The sequence below is a fragment of the Lepisma saccharinum genome, chromosome 3 (genome assembly GCF_977018435.1).
Source record: "Lepisma saccharinum chromosome 3, izLepSacc3.1, whole genome shotgun sequence".
NCBI classification, from domain to species: Eukaryota; Metazoa; Arthropoda; class Insecta; order Zygentoma; family Lepismatidae; genus Lepisma; species Lepisma saccharinum.
Genome location: NC_139231.1, coordinates 14337207 through 14359162, shown reverse-complemented (window position 1 = coordinate 14359162; position 21956 = coordinate 14337207). Strand labels below are relative to the sequence as shown.

The 21956-nt window shown below is 36.2% G+C and overlaps 1 protein-coding gene across 1 annotated transcript in view; it reads right to left on the bottom strand.

The window, feature by feature from the left end:
- LOC145984921 (propionyl-CoA carboxylase alpha chain, mitochondrial-like) overlaps positions 1–21956 on the bottom strand; it is an 88765-nt gene that overhangs the window by 31150 nt on the left and 35659 nt on the right. Inside the window, exons 7-9 of the mRNA XM_083118319.1 lie at positions 15526–15620; positions 10989–11209; positions 7277–7425 (exon numbers count right to left, since the gene is read on the bottom strand). Of these exons, the coding sequence (XP_082974445.1) occupies positions 7277–7425; positions 10989–11209; positions 15526–15620 (465 nt within the window). The remainder of the gene's footprint in view (positions 1–7276; positions 7426–10988; positions 11210–15525; positions 15621–21956) is intronic.

Genomic DNA, 21956 nt, shown 5'->3' with positions numbered 1-21956 from the left:
CGGAAATATCGCAATAACATAGGGACAATAAACATACAAAATGTATTCTTTTAGGTTAGTAAATGATAGAAAATGTCTTAAAATTGTATGAAACATAATTTTATTACATATTTGAACTTGTAAAATAAGTTTACAGCATTAAAAAGTATATTCGTGATGTAGAAAAAAGTAATGATTCGATGGTCTGTGTCTCCATATCACAACTTGAAAGTGAAGGATACCTGGATTGAGGCTTCATGATAAAAAATGGCTTCCAAAATTACACCAAGATAAGCGTTGGGGCCACAAATTAGTTTACATCATGGACAAAAACTGAAATAGTTGTTCTTGAACAAACAGTGAAACCATTTTATACTCAGGAATCTACATAACAGAAGTGGTGAAGTATAAGTGATCTTTAGACTTAGAAACCAGACATACATGTGTTTAAAAGCCAGCTCCATGTAAGGGAGGCTCTGGTACCATACTGTATACTTTAACAGTAACTATAAAGTAAAGAACAAGTTTGATATGAAGATAGAACTTTTCGAAAATACAAATATGGCCACCTAAGAGTGCCAACAATATTGTTAAATCTTATAATATTGGTACATTTGTGACGTACTTGTAACAGCATGGTAAAATTACACGTAGGCATGATCATGCATTCAAAATATATATTAGATAATTTGTGAAGAATATAATTTTGTTTAAAAGTTACATTACTGTCTTATTTGAGAATGCACAATTTATGAAGTATTGTTTGATTGTATATATTGGCGGATTAATTTTTCTCTTAAGAAATTGCAAGCTGCACAGATTTGGGTACATGTTTTAATATTAAGTTTATGTTTGCAACACACTTTGACATTGGGGTCGCAATCTGCTAGTTATTGCGCAAAATTTTATCTATAACAGAGGCAAGGAATACATTTTGGTAAGGATTTAATACTCAATTAATTGTATATCCAACCAACCTCATACATCACAGGGTTTCCCCCTGCGGTTGTTGTAATAAGTTTAGCTAGCGCAGAGAGTATCCCAATAGGTCTGTAGTTGAACTTTTAGATTTCTCTGATGTTTTTGGTATGGGACAAATTTGTGACAATTTCCATTATATAGCGGATATTTTACACTTTCACCACACCCCTTGATTATATAGGGTGGTATAAGATCAGGCCCTGCTGTTTTTTTAGGCTTAAGGTTATTTATTGCTTCTTCTACTTCAGTGATTGATATATCCTGTAAATTTAGAGAAGATAGAAGGGTGTCACTTTCAGACAGAGAGGTTGGTGGTTCGTAAGAAGATGGTTCCTGTACGTAAACAGAGTGGAAGTGTTTCACAAACGCTTCAGCAATCGAGTTGTTACTGTCGAGTTCTAGATTTTCATTACAGATAAGTTGTGTGTATGATGGTCATTTCTTATTTCTTATCAAGTACCAGAATTGCTTCATGTCCTGTTTTAACACTAGCTTTAATGCTTTTTAAGTAGTTTGAGTACACATCCTGAATATTCTTTTTTTACTCTGGTTCGTATATTTTTGAATTTTGCTGCATGCATTTGAGTATTCCATACAATGATGTTCTGCTTTGGATGCCAGATCCCTTATAATCTGTCGTGTGAACCAACAAGGGTAGTGGCGGAAAGAGGGTGTTGAAAGAGGAATGCAATCATCGAGGAACGCACGCTGCTCATCATTGGAGGCAAAACCGGGTCCAGACTCTGAGAAGATGACTATCGAGAATCTGTATAAGCTGAAGGAAGGTCAGGACCAGTTATCGTCCCAAGTGAACGAGATAAATAAGAATGTGCTGTGTTTCCAGGAAGAACTGTCGTCACTCAAGAAAGATGTGAAGGCCATTAAGCAAGAAATGGACTTCTTAAAAGAAGAGAATGCCTGGTTAAATGATCAAGTATCCTACCTGGAGTCCCAATCTAAAAGGAACAACCTTGTTTTTTACAACGTCCAGGAAGAAGAACGGGAAACGTGGGAGAGGACGGAGGAAATACTATGCCAGGTGATAGAAAAGAATACAGGCATCGCGCTATGAGGAGATTCTAATTCAAGAGGGTCCATCGCTTCGGTTCAAGAAGAGGCTGCTGTCCGATTGTAGCCAAGTTTCTCTCGTTCAAAGACAGGATGAGAATACTGACGAAGGCCAAAAGTTTCAAACAGTGCGGTGTAGCGGTTTCGGAGCATTACTCTGATCATGTGCGTCAGATTAGAAACGAACTAAAACCTCATCTTGAAGAAGCCAGAAAGTGTGGTGATAGTGCGTTCCTTCGTTACGATCATCTCGTTGTTGATGGTGTGCGTTATTCCATGCAACAGTGCGAAGAAATGCAAAATTGCGTTCCGTGCAAAGAAATGTGGCAACGCAGGAAATTCCTAGAAATACATCTGTGAATGAAAATGTTAGTATTGAGAATGAATCACGAGTGTCTGCTGCTACTCCCACCCTACGTCACCCCCGGCTATCGAACTCCGAAGATTCCAGGATGCAGCTGAGGAACCGAAACAAGTATGTTCTGTGGAGTGGGAGATCGGGACCAAGGGGAGGTAAGAATCCATCGAGCAGTGACCTTGCATTAGAAACTATCATTATATTCCATAGCAACATTCAAGGGTTGATATCAAAAGCATCAGAGATAGATATATTTTTCGAGAAAGAAAAAGAAAACAATAATGAAATTAGTATTTTTGTTGCACTGAACACTGGTTAGTAAAAGATTAAACAAAGTTCAATTATATTGATAATTTATGTATTACATCTAGTTACAGTAGGCCAAATATAATAAGAGACGGGTCTTTAATTTTCACTCAGAATAAACTTAAAAGTAATGTAGTTGAAATAAAGCAAGCTGTTGAGTTGTCTGTAGAACAAGACTTTGAATGTGCAGCAATTGAAATAGCTAATTACAACTTATGTGTAATATCAATATATAGAATGCCTAATGGAAATATGGATGTCTTCTTAAACAAGTTAACATTAGTGCTAGATCTCGTAACAAAAAGTTCCAAAAAGAATATTGTTGTTTGTGAATATTTTAACATTGATGTATCTAAAGACACAGCAGAAAAAATTAGCTTTCTGGATGTAATGAACTCTTTGGTCTGTTTCATACAATTACAACTCCAACTAGAATCAGCAACAAAACAAAAAAGTACAATTGACAATATTTTCACCAATATAAACGTTAAAATATATTCCGTACAAACTTGCATAGGTTTTTTCTGACAATGATTCTCAGCTTATTAAGGTAAAAGTAATAGAAGACAACCAAAAAAATAAACCACGTGAAAAATTCAGATTTGTTAGACCCACAAACAATGATAAGAATATTTCAAAATTCAGAAACGTGCTAAAATCAGAAACATGGGATTTTATAAACAATATGGCTTGATACTGTAACATACCATTTTAATAAACGTTTTCCCATTAAAAGAGCACCAGTTCACAACAAAACCAATTGCCTATGGATAACCAAGGAAATTGAACGTCTTAGCAAATTAAAACGATCACTACATAAACAGTGTAAATATCCAAACAGCCCTACACTTAAAGATCATTACAAACAGTTCAACAAAAATTACGAGAAAACACTAAAACATTGCAAACAGTCGTATAAAAAGTTGATTTGTGCAGAAAATAAAGCTGCAGAACTCTGGAAAATAGTTAATTATATAACAGGTAAAACACCGGATCCGAATCAAGATATTGTATTAGAATCAGGAAATGTAATAGAGACAGATCTGCAAAAAATAGCTAATACTTTTAATAATTATTTTGTTAATGTGCACTAAACCTGCAACGAAGCATCAGCATAATAGATACATAGAAAAGTTAAATAATAAATATTTGACCCCTACTACAGACGAAGAAATTTCCAACATAATTCGCAATATGAAAAACAAAAAGTCAATGGGACTAGATTCAATGCCAATTAACGTGATCAGAGAGATTTGCATATACATATATTAGCAAGCCTTTGGCTAAATTAATTAACGAGTGTATGGAAAATGGCAGCTTTCCAGACTGTCTAAAAATATCAAAAGTAATACCTTTACATAAAAAAGGAAATAGAACAATAATTGAAAACTACAGACCAATTTCCTTATTATCAATTTTTTCAAAAATTTTCGAAAAATTAATTTATAATAGGATAATAAAGTATGTAGAAGATAAAAAAATACTCATAAAGCAACAAAATGGGTTTGTGAAATCGAAAACAACAAAAATGCCATATTTGATGTAATAGATGATATTCTTTCCGCCATAAACAAAATGTATTCTGTTGTTGGAATATTTTGTGATTTATCGAAAGCGTTTGACTGTGTGAATCATCACATACTACTAGAGAAATTAAAATACTACGGAATTCGTGGGCTATCAAACAAATTAATAGAAAACCTATCTACGGAATAGAAAACAGAGCGTTGCAATAAATAGCTTATCCAATAATGGGACACAAACAACATATTACTCGGAATTGAAAGATGGGGTTATTGGAATCCCCCAAGGATCGATACTATGACCTCTACGTTTTTATTGTTCATAAATAACCTTCCAGCAAACGTTAAAACTGCCCAAGTTACTCTTTTCGCTGGTGATACAACGGCTTTAGTAGATTTTGTTAATGAGGTAACCTTAATTAAAAAAAAACGAAAAAGCTCTTACTGAATTACAAAGCTGGTTTTCAGCAAACAAACTTTCTATGAACAACGAAAAACTAATGTAATAAAATTTGGTGTATCTAGAGCCAAAAACTTTTGTATTAAGCAAGATAATTTCGTTATAACAGCTACTTGCAATACAAAATTTCTTGGAATATTTATAGACAAGTGTCTAAACTGGGAAGTTCACATAGATCATTTATGCAAGAGGCTCAACACTATATGTTACCAATTAAGAACTCTAAAAAATAGTTTCAATACTATGTGTATGCTAAATATCAATTTATCAAACTTCGAAAGTATTTTGAGATATGGTATCCAATTTTGGGGGAACTCTGCACAATCACAGATGATTTTTAAAATTCAAAATAGAGCATTGCGTATTTTGGCAAATGCACACAAAACTGATACATGTAAACCTTATTTTAAAAATTTTTGCATATTAAAACTTCCAAGTTTGTACATACTTGAAACACTTACTTTCATACACGAAACAAAATCGAACTATCCAAAGAACATAGACACTCACAATTACATTACCAGACAAAAAATAACTTCCACATTCCCAAAGTGCGGCTAACTGCATACCAAACACGATCTTTTTACACAGGCATCCAGTTATACAATGTGTTACCACATAGTTACAAAAATTTTGAAAGAACCACAGACTTTAAAAGTAAGGTGAAAAAATTGCTATTGGAATATACAAATTCAGTTAAAGAATTTCAGGAATTAAATAACTTTATAAAATAAATTTCAATTGTATACACTATATAATATTGTACTTTTACAGCATTAGTCCACTTAAAGATATAATTTGTCACTGTATGAATTTACTATTATATTATGTTATACTATTATAAAAACATACTGCTCAATTGATGTATCGATATATATTATGTGTGATGTCAACATGATGTATTTTATAATGTACATGCACCATTGCCCCTCAGGGGTACTTTCGGTGTGAAAACTTCTCAATAAGCTCACAATCGAACACAGACGTGATGACCTGATAATTTTTTTTCTTTTCAATTCTTCCCAATCTATCAAACTAAATTTTTTAAAATCCGCTTTCCTAAAATTGTAGCGTTTCTAGTATTAATAAGTTACATTATGTATATTATATTTACAATTCTGCATCATGTGGAAGTGCTTGTGTATACTACTAATATAGATTAGAGAGACAAAATTGTTTTTTGTTATTTTTACATTATAAAGATCATTTCGTGAAAACATATTTCAATTTTAAAAAATATGTTTAAAATATTGTAATGAAATAAAAAAAACAGCAATGATTGAATATACATAATATAATTATCTGACATAACTTGGCTTCAATGTGCATAAGGTGGCCTCAATTTAGGCCCCAGACCTCAACACATGCCAGATGCATTAACTGTTATGAATAGAAGAGACAACCTTTCCAGAAACTGACTAGGTGTTTTAGACACACACATTCACACATGTGCCTGTATATCGTCAGGTCAATAGCCAGCCTCTTGTAGCAGTAACGTCAGCTTGTAATCAAGGTGCCCTGGGTTTGAAACATGGTGTGGGCACATAGTGGTTCAGATTTCACTTTAAACTACAGGGTGGGTGAAAAGTAACTAGGCATTGAAAATTTGTTGCACTTTGTAATATTTACGCAATCTCAATGAAATTTTCTGTACATGTATATTACAGAATAGGATTACATATGTGCCAGTTCAGAATTCAATGTAGGCACCAGTGACATCCACCAGCTTCAACCAACGAACGGGGATGGAACCCATGATCTTCTGTAGGAATTCCTTTGGGACGTTTGTGATAACATCCCAAATACGTGCCTCCAATTGTTCCACAGTGTGGGGTTTTGTCTTGTACACTGCTTCCTTTGCCCAGCCCCACAGGAAAAGTCACAGCGTGTGACTTCTGGCAGGCCATTCGTGAGGTCTTCATCGTCCCAGCCAACATCCCGGAAAATTGTGGTCCAACCAGGCCTGTATGTTAAGTGCAAGGTGTGGTGGTGCACCGTCTTGCATGAAAACAAGCTCACCAATGTTTCTCCAGCGAGATAAGATGGGCCAAACTTACCCTTGCAACATTGTCAGGTAGCGTTCGCCATTCATGGTGTCATGCAGAAAATATGGACCTACGACTCGCATCATAATATTGTAAAATTCGTATGCACAATCCTATCCCATAATGTATATGTACAAAGAGTTTCAATGAGATTGCTTAAATAATACAAAAACTGCAACAAATATTCAATGCCCCCACTCTGTATATGTCTAGTCCTGTTTATCCCATCCGTGCATAAAAGTGGGCTTAAAATAAACTTCAAGCTTTGAAGAAAAGCCAATAAGTACAGTATGTAAGGAAGGACTTTCTTCATATAAATTTTTTTATTAACGTGACCCTCCCCCTCCCAAGTATCCACAACTTGGTTTTCTACATATCCTTGCCGTGTTTACTGCAACTTTCCATATACATGCAATGGGCAAATTATACACAGGGATCTAAGCTATACCAATTCTGGTAAAACCAGATGGAATTTTGGCAGAGAATTGGCACACGAGCACGTGCAAAGCAAGCATTTAAAAGTATGTAATTACTTTTACTTATTCTGCATACTTACATTTGGAATGTGTGTTGGCTCACTGTATTTGTACAATCTGCCCACTGAGGGAAGACCAAAATTTTTGTACGGATCTTCAGCATACACTCGACTCTCAATTGCCCATCCATGAATTTTAACATCATTTTGTTTAAACTTCAAAGAATGACCTTCATGGCAGAAAGAGGAAAAAATAAATTATATACCACACACACTTAAAAAAAATGAGTGGAATTTCAATTGCCACTAATATAATATTTACCAATACTTTTTAACAGATATTCCACTGATCTGATATTACAGTGAAACCCCAATTTTACAATCCTTGATTTTACACTTTCCTGCATAATACATTCAATGTTCATGGTCCCAATAGAGCAAAATGCTATAAAATTTTCCCATATTTAACATTTTCCTGCATTTTAAGTTCTTTAAACTTGGTCCCATAAGAAACGTAAAATTCATGTTTCACTGTAAATGCCCAATGATGCAGAGTCCTCTGGATGGTTTATCCACTCCTTTATACATTGTATGTCAGCATGTGATTACTTTACAAAAACAACTTTGCATTAAAAAATATGCTTTACAAAACCATGGTGAATAATTATACAGATATTGCAGGAAATAATGAGATGGTACCGATTAATTTTCTCCTATTTTTAGTTTTCCATAATATAAAGTATGGAGTCATTAAGTGGTATTCGATTGGTACTGGAGTACAAAATTCTGCAGCCACTTAATTATTATTTTTGTGGATATAAACATGTAAGTCATAAGGCTTAGTACGAAAAAATGAATATCTACGTATATCTGGTTCCATGCAGTAAGTGGATTAATGATCCGTTTATGTTCTTCAAGGCATATTTGCAATTTTGTATCAGAGATGTAAATTTTTATATAATTTCTTATCAGCATTGGCAAAAATTTCATGTTAGACCATCCTCAATACACACACCTATCGTATAATTTATTTTAGACATTATACACATTAACCACTTGCCTGATTAACCCGAGTTAACTCGGAATTTGTTTTTGCTTTACATATTACTTACCCGAGTTATCTCGTTAAAATCGTACAACTGCAGTGCACTTTTCTGCCTACCCGAACAATCTCGTTTGAGCTTAAATAAGTGTTAATTCCCATTTTGGCCACTAGTTGGAAGGTGTAGATAGCTTGTCGAGGTACTGCTGCCATCTATTGGATTCCTGTGACACTACATACTTGTCGCCTTTCCAGTGGTAATTTTGGTCGTTTTGCGAGTCTCGCGCCAAAACGTACTGGGCGTCTTTGTGTTGTGAATACATTCCGTTCATGTTTTAGTGTTTGCATCGTGCGAAGAACGTCAAGATGAGTGACGACGAGCTAACAGACAACAGTATAGAGGGGGTGGAGGAAATGGACATGAGTGGAAGTGATACAACTGTGGACAGTGTGTGTACTGACGAGACTGATACAGATACAGATAGTTGCGGTAGTGTAAGTGACGCACGAGTGTGGTGTAAAGTTGACCCTCACAACCCACCCCTTGCCCCTCCTCCATTTCCTTTTACTGGTCAGGCAGCTGTACACTGCAACGTTAGTGCAGATACAAGTAAGTTACAGATATGGGAGCAGTTTTTTGATGAGAATCTGATAGATCTAATTACAACCGAGACAAATAAGTATGCCTCACAAGAACGTCCTGCTGGTCAAAAACCATTTCTTGTGACGTCTAATGAAATACGAGTTTTTCTAGCACTAGTTATAATGCAAAGCATCTGTAAGAAGCCAGATTTACAGCACTACTGGTCCAAAAATCCCCTGTTGATAACCCCATTCTTTCTGAAAACAATGCGTTATCGTCGTTTTTTGGAAATAAAAAAGTATTTGCATTTTTACGATAATGAGATATATGACGCTGCTGTTCATCCCCATCCAAAATTAAATAAAATATGGCCCGTGGTGGAACACATGACACAGAAGTTTCAAGCAATGGTCACACCGGAAAAATCGATTACCATTGATGAAAGTCTACTAATGTACAAGGGTAGATTGGGTTCGGTGCAGTTTTGAAAAGGGCAAGATTTGGAGTCAAATTCTATATGCTCTGTGAATCCAAAAGTGGGTACGTGTGGAACTTTATAACGTACACTGGTAAGGGTACAACAGTAGGCGGTGAGTACAGTCGCCTTCCAAAATCTTCGCAAGTCGTGATGGCTTTGGTACATGATTTGTTGGGAAAGGGGTATTGTTTGACAATGGACAATTATTATAACTCACCACAACTTGCAGATCTGTTGATTTCTAAAAAGACTGATGTATTTGGAACACTGAAATGTAGTAGGAAAGATCTACCACAGGCTCTCAGAACAGCCAAATTGAAGAAAGGTGAAGTAGTAGGGTTGCAACGCGGCAAAGTGACAGTCATGAAATGGAAAGATAAGAAGGATGTGACATTGTTGTCAACCATCCATTCTGTTCAAATGGTAAATGTAACACAACGTCACGAAGAAAAAATGAAACCAAGACTGGTTGTCGATTACAATGACAAAATGGGTGGTGTTGATCGTGTTGATCAGCATCTTGCTTCATACGCCACACCAAGGAAGCGTGGGAAAAAGTATTATAAGAAGATTTTCTTTCATCTGTTGGATCTGTCTCTTTGGAATTCATACGTGGTTTACACCAAGACAGGTGGAACAAAATCGCACCTCCAGTTCCGAATGGAAATTGTGAGTGACATTATCAAGCAGTACCATTCAGATGGTATGCTTCCATCAAGTGGTAGACCTAGCACCATCCCAACACCCCACCGCCTGTCTGGACGACACTTCCCTGAATACCTTCCCTCCACGGATAAGAAGCAAAACCCAACGAAACAGTGCACCGTGTGTTGCAGAGTTCGGGATGCGAGAGGAAAGAAGATTCGTCGCGAGTCAAGATACTATTGCCCAGATTGCAATGTTGCACTCTGTGTTAGCCCATGCTTTCGGGTTTATCACACTGTGGGTAGCATTTGAAGGGAGACAGTATATGTGATAGTCTGAAAATTGGGACAGCATTAATATGTGAGGTGATTTTATTTTCGACAGTTTATATCCTATTTTCAAACAGTTGTAGTACTTTCCATGTATGTACGAGTTAACTCGGGTTAATAATTATGGAGGTTTTTTGAAAAGTTTTGTGACCTTATTTGACCCCAAAAATGAAATTTCATTACTGTTTCTTAATTGACGATATCGGGACATTACAAACACACAATAAAAAAATGTGTAAAATAGGGGCTATTTTTGGGAAAATAATGTGTCAGGCAAGTGGTTAATATATAAACAAGATTGATGGAATTAAGTTATTTTAAGTTGCTTTTCTGCCACTTTTGGCTAATCACAACGATGAAATTGAGTGACGATATGATGAAACTCACAAAGAACACCCATGACTAAGCTAAGATTTGATGTGCTAACTATTCTGCCACAGAGGTCAGCTATAAACAAGATTAATTAACACAAAAATAATGTAAATATGATCCCCACCCCCCAAATTTCAGATTTCTGTAATCACAAACGATGATCTCGCAGATAAAAGGGGGATGACTTCTCTTGTTATTGATTCTCTAACACACTCCCCTGCTTTCCTATCTTATTGGTAACTTCATGATTCAAGTTTCTTTCTTTATTGAGAAACTTTTAGTGAAACTAAGCATAGGCAATCGCTGCATAAATAACCACTGACAAAACAAGAACTCCTTCCTACCTTTTGCTACTCGCAGCATCTGATGCACCAGATCGATTCCGGTGATGCACTCAGTAATTGGGTGTTCCACCTGCAAACGAGTATTCATTTCCAGGAAGTAAAATTTCTTGTTAGTATCCACCAGGAATTCCACTGTACCAGCAGAGGAATAGCCTAATGTTTTGCACAGGGAGACTGCCTGCTCACCCATAGCTTCCCTTGTGGACTGGTCGATGTACACACTTGAGGGAAAAAAATTGCAGCAAATCAGTATCATGTAAAAATTACTGTAGATATTATAGATATTGTAGATGGCTATTTTCAGAGATACACGTTTCGGTTATTTCAACGATATGTGTGTCACTGTAAATCAAAGTGTGTGTGTGCACACTGAAGTCTCCATTGTGCATTGTTTTTATAAAGATTGGTAGAGCTCATGAAATCTTATAAACAACAGGCGCTACTCAAAATATTGATTTTTGAGGTACATCTTCTGGTTATTCCAATGGTGATATTGAATATGGAATGCAATAGGTATCACACAGAAGTGGGGGGGAGCTGTTGTCCCTCTTAATACTCTCACTTAGAAATTTAAGAGTACAGAAATCTTATTACCGTTATTAAACAATATTACTCTCTTTAAAAAATAAAGTATATTCAAGCCAACAAAAGTTCCCAGCATCTATGGTGGGTTTATTCTTATGCAATTGGACTATCTCACTTTGTTTCCAGCAAATTACTTGTTATTGAGACTCACACATTTGTTAGCCTAGTTGTGTCACACCTATGAGTTGCAGAATAAATTGATCACACACAGGAAATGAATAAATTATGTGTAATTGTTTTGAATCTGCCATATGAAATCATGTTTATATGTGAATTAGTCCGAACCACGGAGAAGGAAAATAAAGGGGGAAAGGATCAGAGAACTTTTGTGCCACGGAAACTGGAATTCTTCTAAAAGAGTAATTTTCAGTGGGTCGGACACACACTATAGTACCCATCAATACAATAAAACAGTGAGATGGAATGAGGGTTTTCTTTCTGTGACTGAATTTTCAAGGCTCCCTCTCCCCCTTAATAAGAGGGTCTGAGCATGCCTACTGGAAAATGCCCCAACATTTCTTACCAGAGCATAACTTAAGATACATACATTAAATCAAAATTTTCAAACAAGTTAGGTTCTTCATCAGGAAGAAAAAGAACATCAGCAATTCATTAGGGTTGAGTCACATCGGCATCAGAAAGTATAGGTTGGATTTTATTTACCGTTAACAGGCAATACTTTTCCAGCATTTCGATCATTCACAGTCGACACAAAAATGCTATGCAACACTTACATAGTTTAATTATCCTGGAAGTTATGCAAAAATTTGAAGTTTCCATTGATTTTGTACCAATATTATGAGAACAAACTGTATTTTGTAATTACATACAAGGTGGACTGATTTAAATCAGATGATTTTTTCAATCACGAATTTAAACCACTTTAAATAAATAATTTACAGAACAATGTACATATGGATTTTGTAGATATCAGAAACAGTTTTGGTAAAAGTACATTAATCTTGTAATCATTTAATGGTGTTTATTAGGCTCTAAGAAAGAAAAAGAAAGGAAACAAAATATATGTACTGATGGTATGAAGCTCATATCAAAGCAAATGTAATATGTAATCTGTAAACACACGTACATTTCTCTTGAAATAAATTTTAATAATTTTTATGGGTGAAAAGAGCAAACATTTTGTGCAGAAAATGTACAAAATACTAATCATGTTAAACTGTAAATAGTGTCATTATCATTATTGATTGATTGATTGATTTAGTTTATTTTACTTCGCGTTTTGTGCCTCTTGGCTAATTTGCGAAGATGGGGATGAGGGATGAAATTATGAAATTGATGAATGGACATTCACAAACAACCAAGCCCGAGCATTTTCGAACCATTTTCAAAACTGCTAAAGAGATAGGTTTGGAAGTTAACAAGGAGAAAACTAAATATATGCTTACAGGCCGAAACCAAGTCTTAGGTAATAATCAAAATCTAATTTTTGATAACAACTCGTTTGAAACAGTTTCCAAATTCAAATACTTAGGAGTAATATTAACAAATGAAAATTATATTAAAGAGGAAATAAAAAGTAGGCTTAATTCAGGAAATACATGTTACTTCTCTCTTCATAAACTTTTGTCTTCTCGTTTAATATCTAAGAAACTAAAAGTTAAAATATACAAAACAGTAATTTTGCCTGTAGTATTATATGGGTGTGAAACTTGGTCCCTTACATTGAAAGAGGAACATAAATTGAGAGTATTTGAAAATAAGATCCTTAGGAAAATATTTGGACCTAAAAGGGAAGAGGAGACAGGTGAGTGGAGAAGGTTACATAATTTAGAACTACATAATTTGTATTCATGTCCAGATATTATTTGAATGATTAAATCAAGAAGACTTAGGTGGGCAGGCCATGTGGCACGAATAGGAGAGGAAAGAGGAGTTTACAGGATTCTTGTTGGGAAACCTGATGGTAAGAGACCTGTAGGAAGACCAAGACGAAGATGAAGGGACAACGTTGAGATGGACGTAATGGAAATCGGTAGAGATGGAAAAGAGTATATAGATCTTGCTCAAGATAGGGACAGATGGAAGACCTGTGTTGCTGCAGCCATGAATCTTCGGGTTTAAGAAGGCTAGAGAGTTAGTTAGTTAGTTAGGATGCGGTACCACCTCTGCTTCAAACACCGTACCCTTTTGTGAATGAAGACAGGATTAATAGGATTTAACCATTAAATTGTGCAACATAGAAGTGCAAAATTTTCTAAATTTCATGTAAGAAAAATTTATGTTTACATAAATTTATGTAAATTTATGTTTACATAAATTTTTATTTACGATAATCAAACTGTTCAAATATTTTACAGGGCCGTTTACTAGAAGAAGCTTTTCTATAAAAAAACGTATGGTGCCAAAAAACATATGCTAGCAATTTTAAGCATTTTTTTTAAAAAATTAAAAAAATCGATTTAAATAAAAAAAAATCATCAAAAATGACTTTTTAAATAAAAATCATGATTTTTATCCACCCTGATTACATAACAGGTATTTTATTCTATCTATTTTATGTCACCTTTTAATATTTTAAAACTAAACTCTGGCAAATTGATGCTTATAAATTGGAGTGGAATACTCGCCCACTAATATTAATCAATACTTTGAACAACTTTGAATTGTTGCAATTTTCAAGCATCGGTATCGTTGGGAATCTGTAACAGTATCAGAATTGGTTTGGGTATCGGTTCAGCCCTAATTTAAGACACTGGGGGCAAAATACAAAAACTCCTCTTCATCATTAAGTAGCTGCCAGTCACGCCTCAGTTTACAGTTATTTGATGTCCCTTTCCTACATCATTAAGCTAATCACAACAATAAGAAAGGATGATCAGGGTTGCTACGATTTTTTTATGAAATTCCCTAACATTTCCAGGTTTTCCAGTCCAAAAATGAATTTTTTCCAGACATGTTATCATCATGATTTTTGCTTTTGAACCTTGTGTTTTTCTATTAAATATATAATCCATTAATTATTATGAATATTCACTTTCACAACTTTTTTATTAGCAAATTTCATTCTACACACACAAGAACATGTGAAACTTTGCAGAGTAAAATGTAAAATTACAAACGGACGTCTGTACGCGAGGATCGGATTATCGCGAGACTTGTCACAAGTCAGCAGCAACAATGGCTTGGATTCAAGCGAGGGAAATCCCATTGTTGCCTTGGCCAGCATGAAGTCTGGACCTGAATCCTATAGAAAACCTATGGAATACCATTGGTCTTCCTGTAGCAAGACGCCAGCCAAGGAATGTCTTCGTGAACAGATCTCCGAAGTATGGAATGATATTACGCCCCAAGAATGCCAGAAATTGGTCCGCAGCATGAGAAAACGTGTGCAAATGTGCTTGAAACTTAAACGTGGACCTATTGACTATTAAAATTTCACACTTTATTTATCTAATTTCAGGAGAAATGTTAGTTTCCAAGTATATTTTCAAAGTTCAGATTTAATGATTTTACAAATTGTACCTTTAGTTGCATCTATTAGTTATAAGTGCATTAATATGACCTTGCACTTTCTTGATCTTGATGTACCTTTCAATAACATTACATAATAATCCCAATTTTGTATTAAAGTATTTCTTACATGAAAAACACTCGCATATGTACTTTTTCTGTTTGTCTGAAAAACACATGACAAGGTGGTCTTAAACGTTTGGTAGGGACTGTAATATCCAATATTATACAAGTGAAAATTTATTACAGAAATTCGAAGGAACCATAATTTTGCGCAAGACTGAGAATCATAAGAACGAAAGATTTGCAAAATTCCCTGACAAGCCAAATTCCCCGACATTTCCCTGTTTTCCAGGTTTTCCAGACGTGTAACTACCCTGATGATAATTACATGAAATCAATGAATGGACAAACACAATGAAACACCATTCCCTATACAGGATCTGAAGCCCCTCCACCCTCCAAAAATAGTTCTACCTACCTGGGTGCTTCTTCAATTACTTTCTGGTTTCGCCTTTGTATACTACACTCTCTCTCATTTAAAAATATTGCATTTCCATGTTTATCACCTAAAACCTAGAGAAGAGAAAAACAAGTTATTAGAAATGAATCAACACTTTACATGCAGTATGTGCAATTCAATTTTTTTCTCCATTAAACAACAAGTCTTGGCCGATTTATTGTGCAGTAACAATCATAATAAAAATATCACTAACAACTACATTGATTTTTCATTTTTCAGGGGACGAAGCTGTAAGAACTTAAAATGCAGGGAAAATGTAAAATCTAGGAAAATTTTACAGCATTTTGCTATGTTGAATATATATTGCGGGGAAATGTAAAATCGAGGTTCCACTGTATATCTGTACTGTATAAACTCCTCTATTTACTCCCCACATCAAGGCATTCAAGAGCACAGAGCAATTTGTAATGTTTGTTACAGAAGTCAATAAAATAAAAAAATAAAAAAGTGTACATAATTATGTTCAAAATATTCAATCCGTATGCATAGATATAATGCAAACATATATCAATCATGTGAGGGATTCTCTCTGCATAACACTGTATCAGATATAACTGCATGTGTATTTTTATTTTGAGAACTCGATACTGGTAGGGATTAAATCACAAGTACAGTGAAGATACATTAATGACATTAGTAATACAGGGTAGCTACAGACAAGCAGAAATGAAATTCCCTGACTTTTCCAAGTTTTCCAGGACAAATTTTGCATTTCTTCCCTGAATTTTGAACTAAATCCACGGAAAAAAATTTCATACATCTTTCAGGTATGGACTGTATTAAGTATCTATATTGGTTTACAATAAATTGACTTAATTTCTCTGTGATTTATATATTCGTTCTGAAAAATAGTGAATTTGAAAAATTATTACAATTCACAAGCTAGGGAGGAATTTTACAGGGCTTGTCTCATATGCAAACAGGCTTAAATAAAATATTTGATTATTTTTCAAGTTATGACTAAATGAGATTAAAGTAAATTAGTTATTTATAATGAAGACATTTTGTAATTTCTCATTCTTCTAATTCTTTCTTATTATCACATGTTGATATTTTGCCTGTTGAATGCAAAAATGATTTTTGAAGCAGTAACACTTCTATCCAGTGTCTTGTTTCTATATAAAGCAAACAAACAATTTCATCCGTGCACACATGAGAGAGATATTGGTATGGTGAATTTGCATCTTGTTTGATGTGAACACGGCAACACATGGCATCCGCTTGGCACCCAAAACCCTAATATATCTTAACCTTTTGCCGCCCAAGCATCTCGAACGAGATACCCAAATGTAACCCTCACTGTCCCAAGCATCTCGATCGAGATGCTGTGTCAAGGTCGTAGTTTTTACGTTATAACTTTTCTATTTTTAGCTAGAATTTCGATTTTATTTTTTTAAATTGTTCCTAACACATGTATTTAACAGAAATGGTTTTTTGCATTTTTTTTTGTCTTCATGAAAATGGAGGGGAAAAGGCGGGAAAAGGTACTTCTCTTTTGCTGCTCTTTTCAACGTCAAATTTTTGCCGATAAAGGAAGACGGGCTTTGTTGTTCTAAAGCAATGCTTTTCACTCCCGTCTGTTAACTGCATTCGAAGGAAACTTGTTTATCAGTATCCGATGTCAAAATGAAAGTTTTCCGTGAGGGTGCATGCAGGGGGTGCAGGGTTGGGGAGGGGGAAGACTGGTTGTTGAATCTGCGTTGTGAGAATGGAATTTCGAAGCACGCTGAAGGAAACCTTTGTTTTTTAGCACAAGTGTCCACAAGTTGTGACAGAGGTTACCCTGCATTGTCTAAAAATAGAATTTCAAGCAGCTGCAAGAATCGCCGCTCATTTTTCACTGCGTTCTAGCTTTTCGTCCATGAATGTTGTGCGTAGGTGTCGTTTTGTGCCCAAGTGCGAGGACACTTTTTGGGTGAAGTGACAATTTTTTAAAATAATTTTTGGGGGTTTTCTACCTTCCCCCTCCATATATACGCCAAATTTGCATAAATTTTGCATTTTGTGCATTTTGACCTTTTTTCGGGGGGGGCAGGGGGGAAACACCATTTTTATTAAGAAAAGTATTTTTGAGGGGATTTCCCCCCTTTCCCCCTCCATATGTACGCCGAATGTGCATAAATTATACATCGTCTGAATCTGTGATTCATTCTGCGTACAACGGTATATCTTTCATATCTCTAGGGCATTTAGTTTCTGAGCTATAGTCATTTCAAGGTACCGCTGCATGTTGAAGCTTGAATCAGTGGCGTGCCCACCATTCCTTTTGGGGGTACAACTCAAGTAACATTGGTCATACGACAATGATGAAAATATTTTTCTGTTTCTTACATTCCAGCGATAATTTCTATGTGCATTTTGAACTTTTCATATCCTTTTTTTCGGGGGGGGGGGGCGAAACCACATTTTTTAAAAGAAAAAGTATTTTCAGGAGATTTCCCCCCTTTTCCCCTCCATATATACACCGAATGTGCATAAATTATATATCGTCTGAATCTGTGATTCATTCTGCGTACAACGGTATATCGTTCATATCTCCAGGGCAAATAGTCTCTGAGCTAAAGTCATTTCAAGGTACCGCTGCATTTTGAAGCTTGAATCAGTGGCATGCCGACCATTCCTTTTGGGGGTACAACTCAAGTTACATTGGTCATATGATAATAATGCAAATATTTTTGTGTTCCTTACATGTCAGCGATCATTTCCATGTACATGTCCACACTGTTATGTACTTTTTTCTTGGGGAGGGTGGGGGAACGAAATTTTTTTTTCCGAAGTTTTGGAATTTTGAGAGTTAGCCACCTCCCCCCATCACATATACGCCGAATTTGCATAAATTTCATATAGTCTGAATCTCTGGTTCATTACGCGTACAACGGTATATCACTCATCTCTCTAGGGCAATTAGTCTCCGATCTACACTCATTTAATTGAAACTTTGCATTTTGCTCAAAATCGGCTCGGTACCGAGAGGCTTACATGTGAAAATGGCCTTGGGTGCAAAAAGGTTAAACCTACTTCTTGGGATTAAACATTCTGAAAGTGAAGCAATGAAATTGTACAAAACAAAGTGCCATATTACCTTACATTATTATTATGACTCTCTTTCAGTGCAAACATTCACAGTATATCCAGTTGCGAAGCGTGACATCTTCACGTAGTCATCGTAAGTTTGCCAAACGTCAGGGTTGATCTTTCAACGGGGGAGGGGGTGACAATATTTCTATGCGATAAACGCCAAGGTGATTGCCAATTAAATGTAAATGCTCATACCACAGATCTTACGACTACAAAATGCATAATTGTATCCCATACGATGAGAATTATTAAATATGATATATCATTCAATATATGTTTTTTCTCTTAAGAAGTGCAAATAGCAGACATTCGCAGTAGCGTGCCCAGGATTTTCGAAAGGGAGGATTACGTGTACTTTTTTTAGTAATCATTCCTCATTTTGCCATTTTTTCTACCTTTGACGATCTTATTTTTATATTGAGCCTAAGCAGGGATATTGACCCTCACCAACCCCTCCAACAGCATGCCACCGGGCACTCGGAAGAGAAACCCTGCCATAGCTGTAAACATGGGGATGGGGGCTGAAAAAAGGCCTGTTATGACCAAGACCTTCAAGAGTGTGGGGGAAAGGGGGGGGAGTAGAGGTTGTTGGACCATGTTGTAGGGTCTACCTGTTCGGAAGCGTTTGACTGTTCTCGGCACCGGCAAAGACCAGAGAGATTCGCACCATTCTGCGATGAGCTGAGCCATCCAACACCATTGCCTTTAATAGGAAACTTGGCGGGAGGGTTCGGTGCGAGGGGTAATACTGTGCCCTCATTTCAATGCGCTAAACTTTAGCGAATCTCTTGCGTATTTTGAGCTGTTTCATGCTGTCATTTGGCTTATTTTGCATAAATATGTTCATATCCTGGCTTTTTTTTAGTTCTTCTCTAAAATTTTTAAAATGAAATATTTTTAATATTTTGCTTGGTCATCGCCGAATCTCCCGATGACCAGATGCCTCCTCGCCTCTGAGTATATCCAAGTACTATGAAAGAGACAACACACTGTTACCTATATTGCCGGCAAAAAATGTGTATATAAATATATATATTAAAACCTAACGCGAGCAATTTATAGGAGGGGAATCTACTGCACTGCACAGGCATCTGATTTTGCTAATCAGACAGGATAAGATAGGAACATGCTGTTAATAACAGGAGTAAGTTGTGAAATCGTTGGAACACTGCGCTAGTGGTTGGATAACGATGTGCACATACAGATAGGAAGAGGTGGCATGTGTCTGTTATGTGGTGCAGTCTCATTGTTGTGAAGGAGTCGATTTAAGAACAGCGTTATACCAGGGCCAAGCTATTCACAGTGCAGAACGGTTATTTTGGCAAAATCTTGTTTCCCTACTGGCAGCTGCAGGGAGGAGGGATTCTAATGTTAGCGATTGTTGCTCAAAGAGGGGGTGGGGGGGCAGCAGGAGGTCTATATGGCTGTTTCACCACACGTTTATTCATAGATAATAGTAGTAACAGCGGGTCACTGCCATAAAAATGGGTCCTGCACCAGGAGTTAGCTTGGTTGATTGATTGATTGATTTGCTTTATTTTACTTCGCTTTTTGTGCCACTTTTGGCTAATTTACGAAGATGGGGATGAGTGATGCCATGATGAAATTGATGAATGGACACTCACAAACATCCATGCCCAGGCTTGGATTCGAACCCGGGACCCCTTGTGTTGTAGCATGATGTATTCACCACGGGGGCCGGCAGGTTAACTTGGCTCAACACTATGAGAAAGATGGCAGTTCTCATATACTGACTGCGTGCTATAATGAGATTTTTTCAGGCTCAGAAGCAGATGCCAGCAGAGATCCACCGGAACTTGTGACAGGTGTAAGGACTGGATGCCATTAGTGACAGTATGGTCAGACGATGATGCAGACCATTCATGGAAGGCAGATCCATCATGCACGACCCCACACACCTGCCCATAAGTGGGCTCTTTTGCATCACTTAAGGTGGGAGCCCTGACCTCACGTGCTACGACTTTCATCTCTTCCTCCAGCTGAAGCAGTTTCTGGCAGGACATACATTTTGACAGTAACGCTGATGTAAAGATGGTTCTGGTCTTTGGAGGCAGACACATGACATGGGCATAAGAAATTTAGTGCCATACTACAACAAATATCTGAAGAACGGTGGTGAATATGTCAAAAAGTAAGTTATAGATCACTGTAATTAAGACAATAAAATGCCAATTATTACCAAAGTTTGTCTTTTAATTTATGGATACTTGGAATGTACTTTCTGGACCGTCCTCCAAATAAGCTTCAGCCTTTTAAATTGAATAACAGTAGACGAAAAGTGAAAATGCAGTAGAGCTGGCAGAGGAACATTGAATACCGACGAAAATGATATGTGTGAGCTCATCAGACAAAAAAATTGGATGCATGTATTTTTATGCCGCAGTGAAACATTTTGTCGCAATTCAACATTAGTCAGATATAAGTAAGTCTTTAAGCTTTCCTGGCGACGAATGATGAAATGATTCTCTCAGGCTATCAACCAAGTGAGTTGTGAAAAAGATTCCAAGCTTTCGAAAGCTAACATCACTCTCATTTTCAGGGTAGACATCTGTCAGATGGTGCCAGAGTGGGTGTACTCTACTGGTCGACAGGTACAACCCCTTATAGCTCCCATAGACAAGAAAACAAATATGCCAATACATTTAAACGTGACATTTAGAGGTTCATCAATTGTGTCTGCCTCACTGGAAATTTCTCCTCCTTCATTTGTTTCTGGCACCGTGGTTGTGTCCAATAAATAATAGACACCTAAAAGTTTACGCCAAAAGCTGGCAAGATGATTTCCCGTTTAAGTGCAGCGCTTATTACAACTTCTTCAAAATCAAATGTCTGGTAGGTTCATTGCATCACATCGCATCTACAATTGAACAAAAAAACATTTTTCAATCAAGACAAAATTCCCTGACTTTTTTTGACCTCTCCAATTCCCTGACTTTTCCCAGGTTTTCCAGGATTTCCAGGTCTGTCACCACCCTGTAATAGGTAAAATGGGACGAACCACTTTCGTAGTTTTATGAACATAAGCAAAATGACAGCTCTAAAGATGATTTAATGCCTCATTGGATTACAAAATGTTTATCAGGTAATATCACATGATATAAACTATCATATCAGTATTCTCTGTCTGCTGTAAGAATGAAGTCAACATAAACAAATACACATGGCCTGTGAAGAATCCTATTGGTTGTTAAGAGGGGTAGCTGTTCAGGAATTTTGCTTGTAGGAATATAGTGCATGTACTTGTAATAAAGCTATACCACTCAACGCAGCTGCTATATATTGAAGTTCTG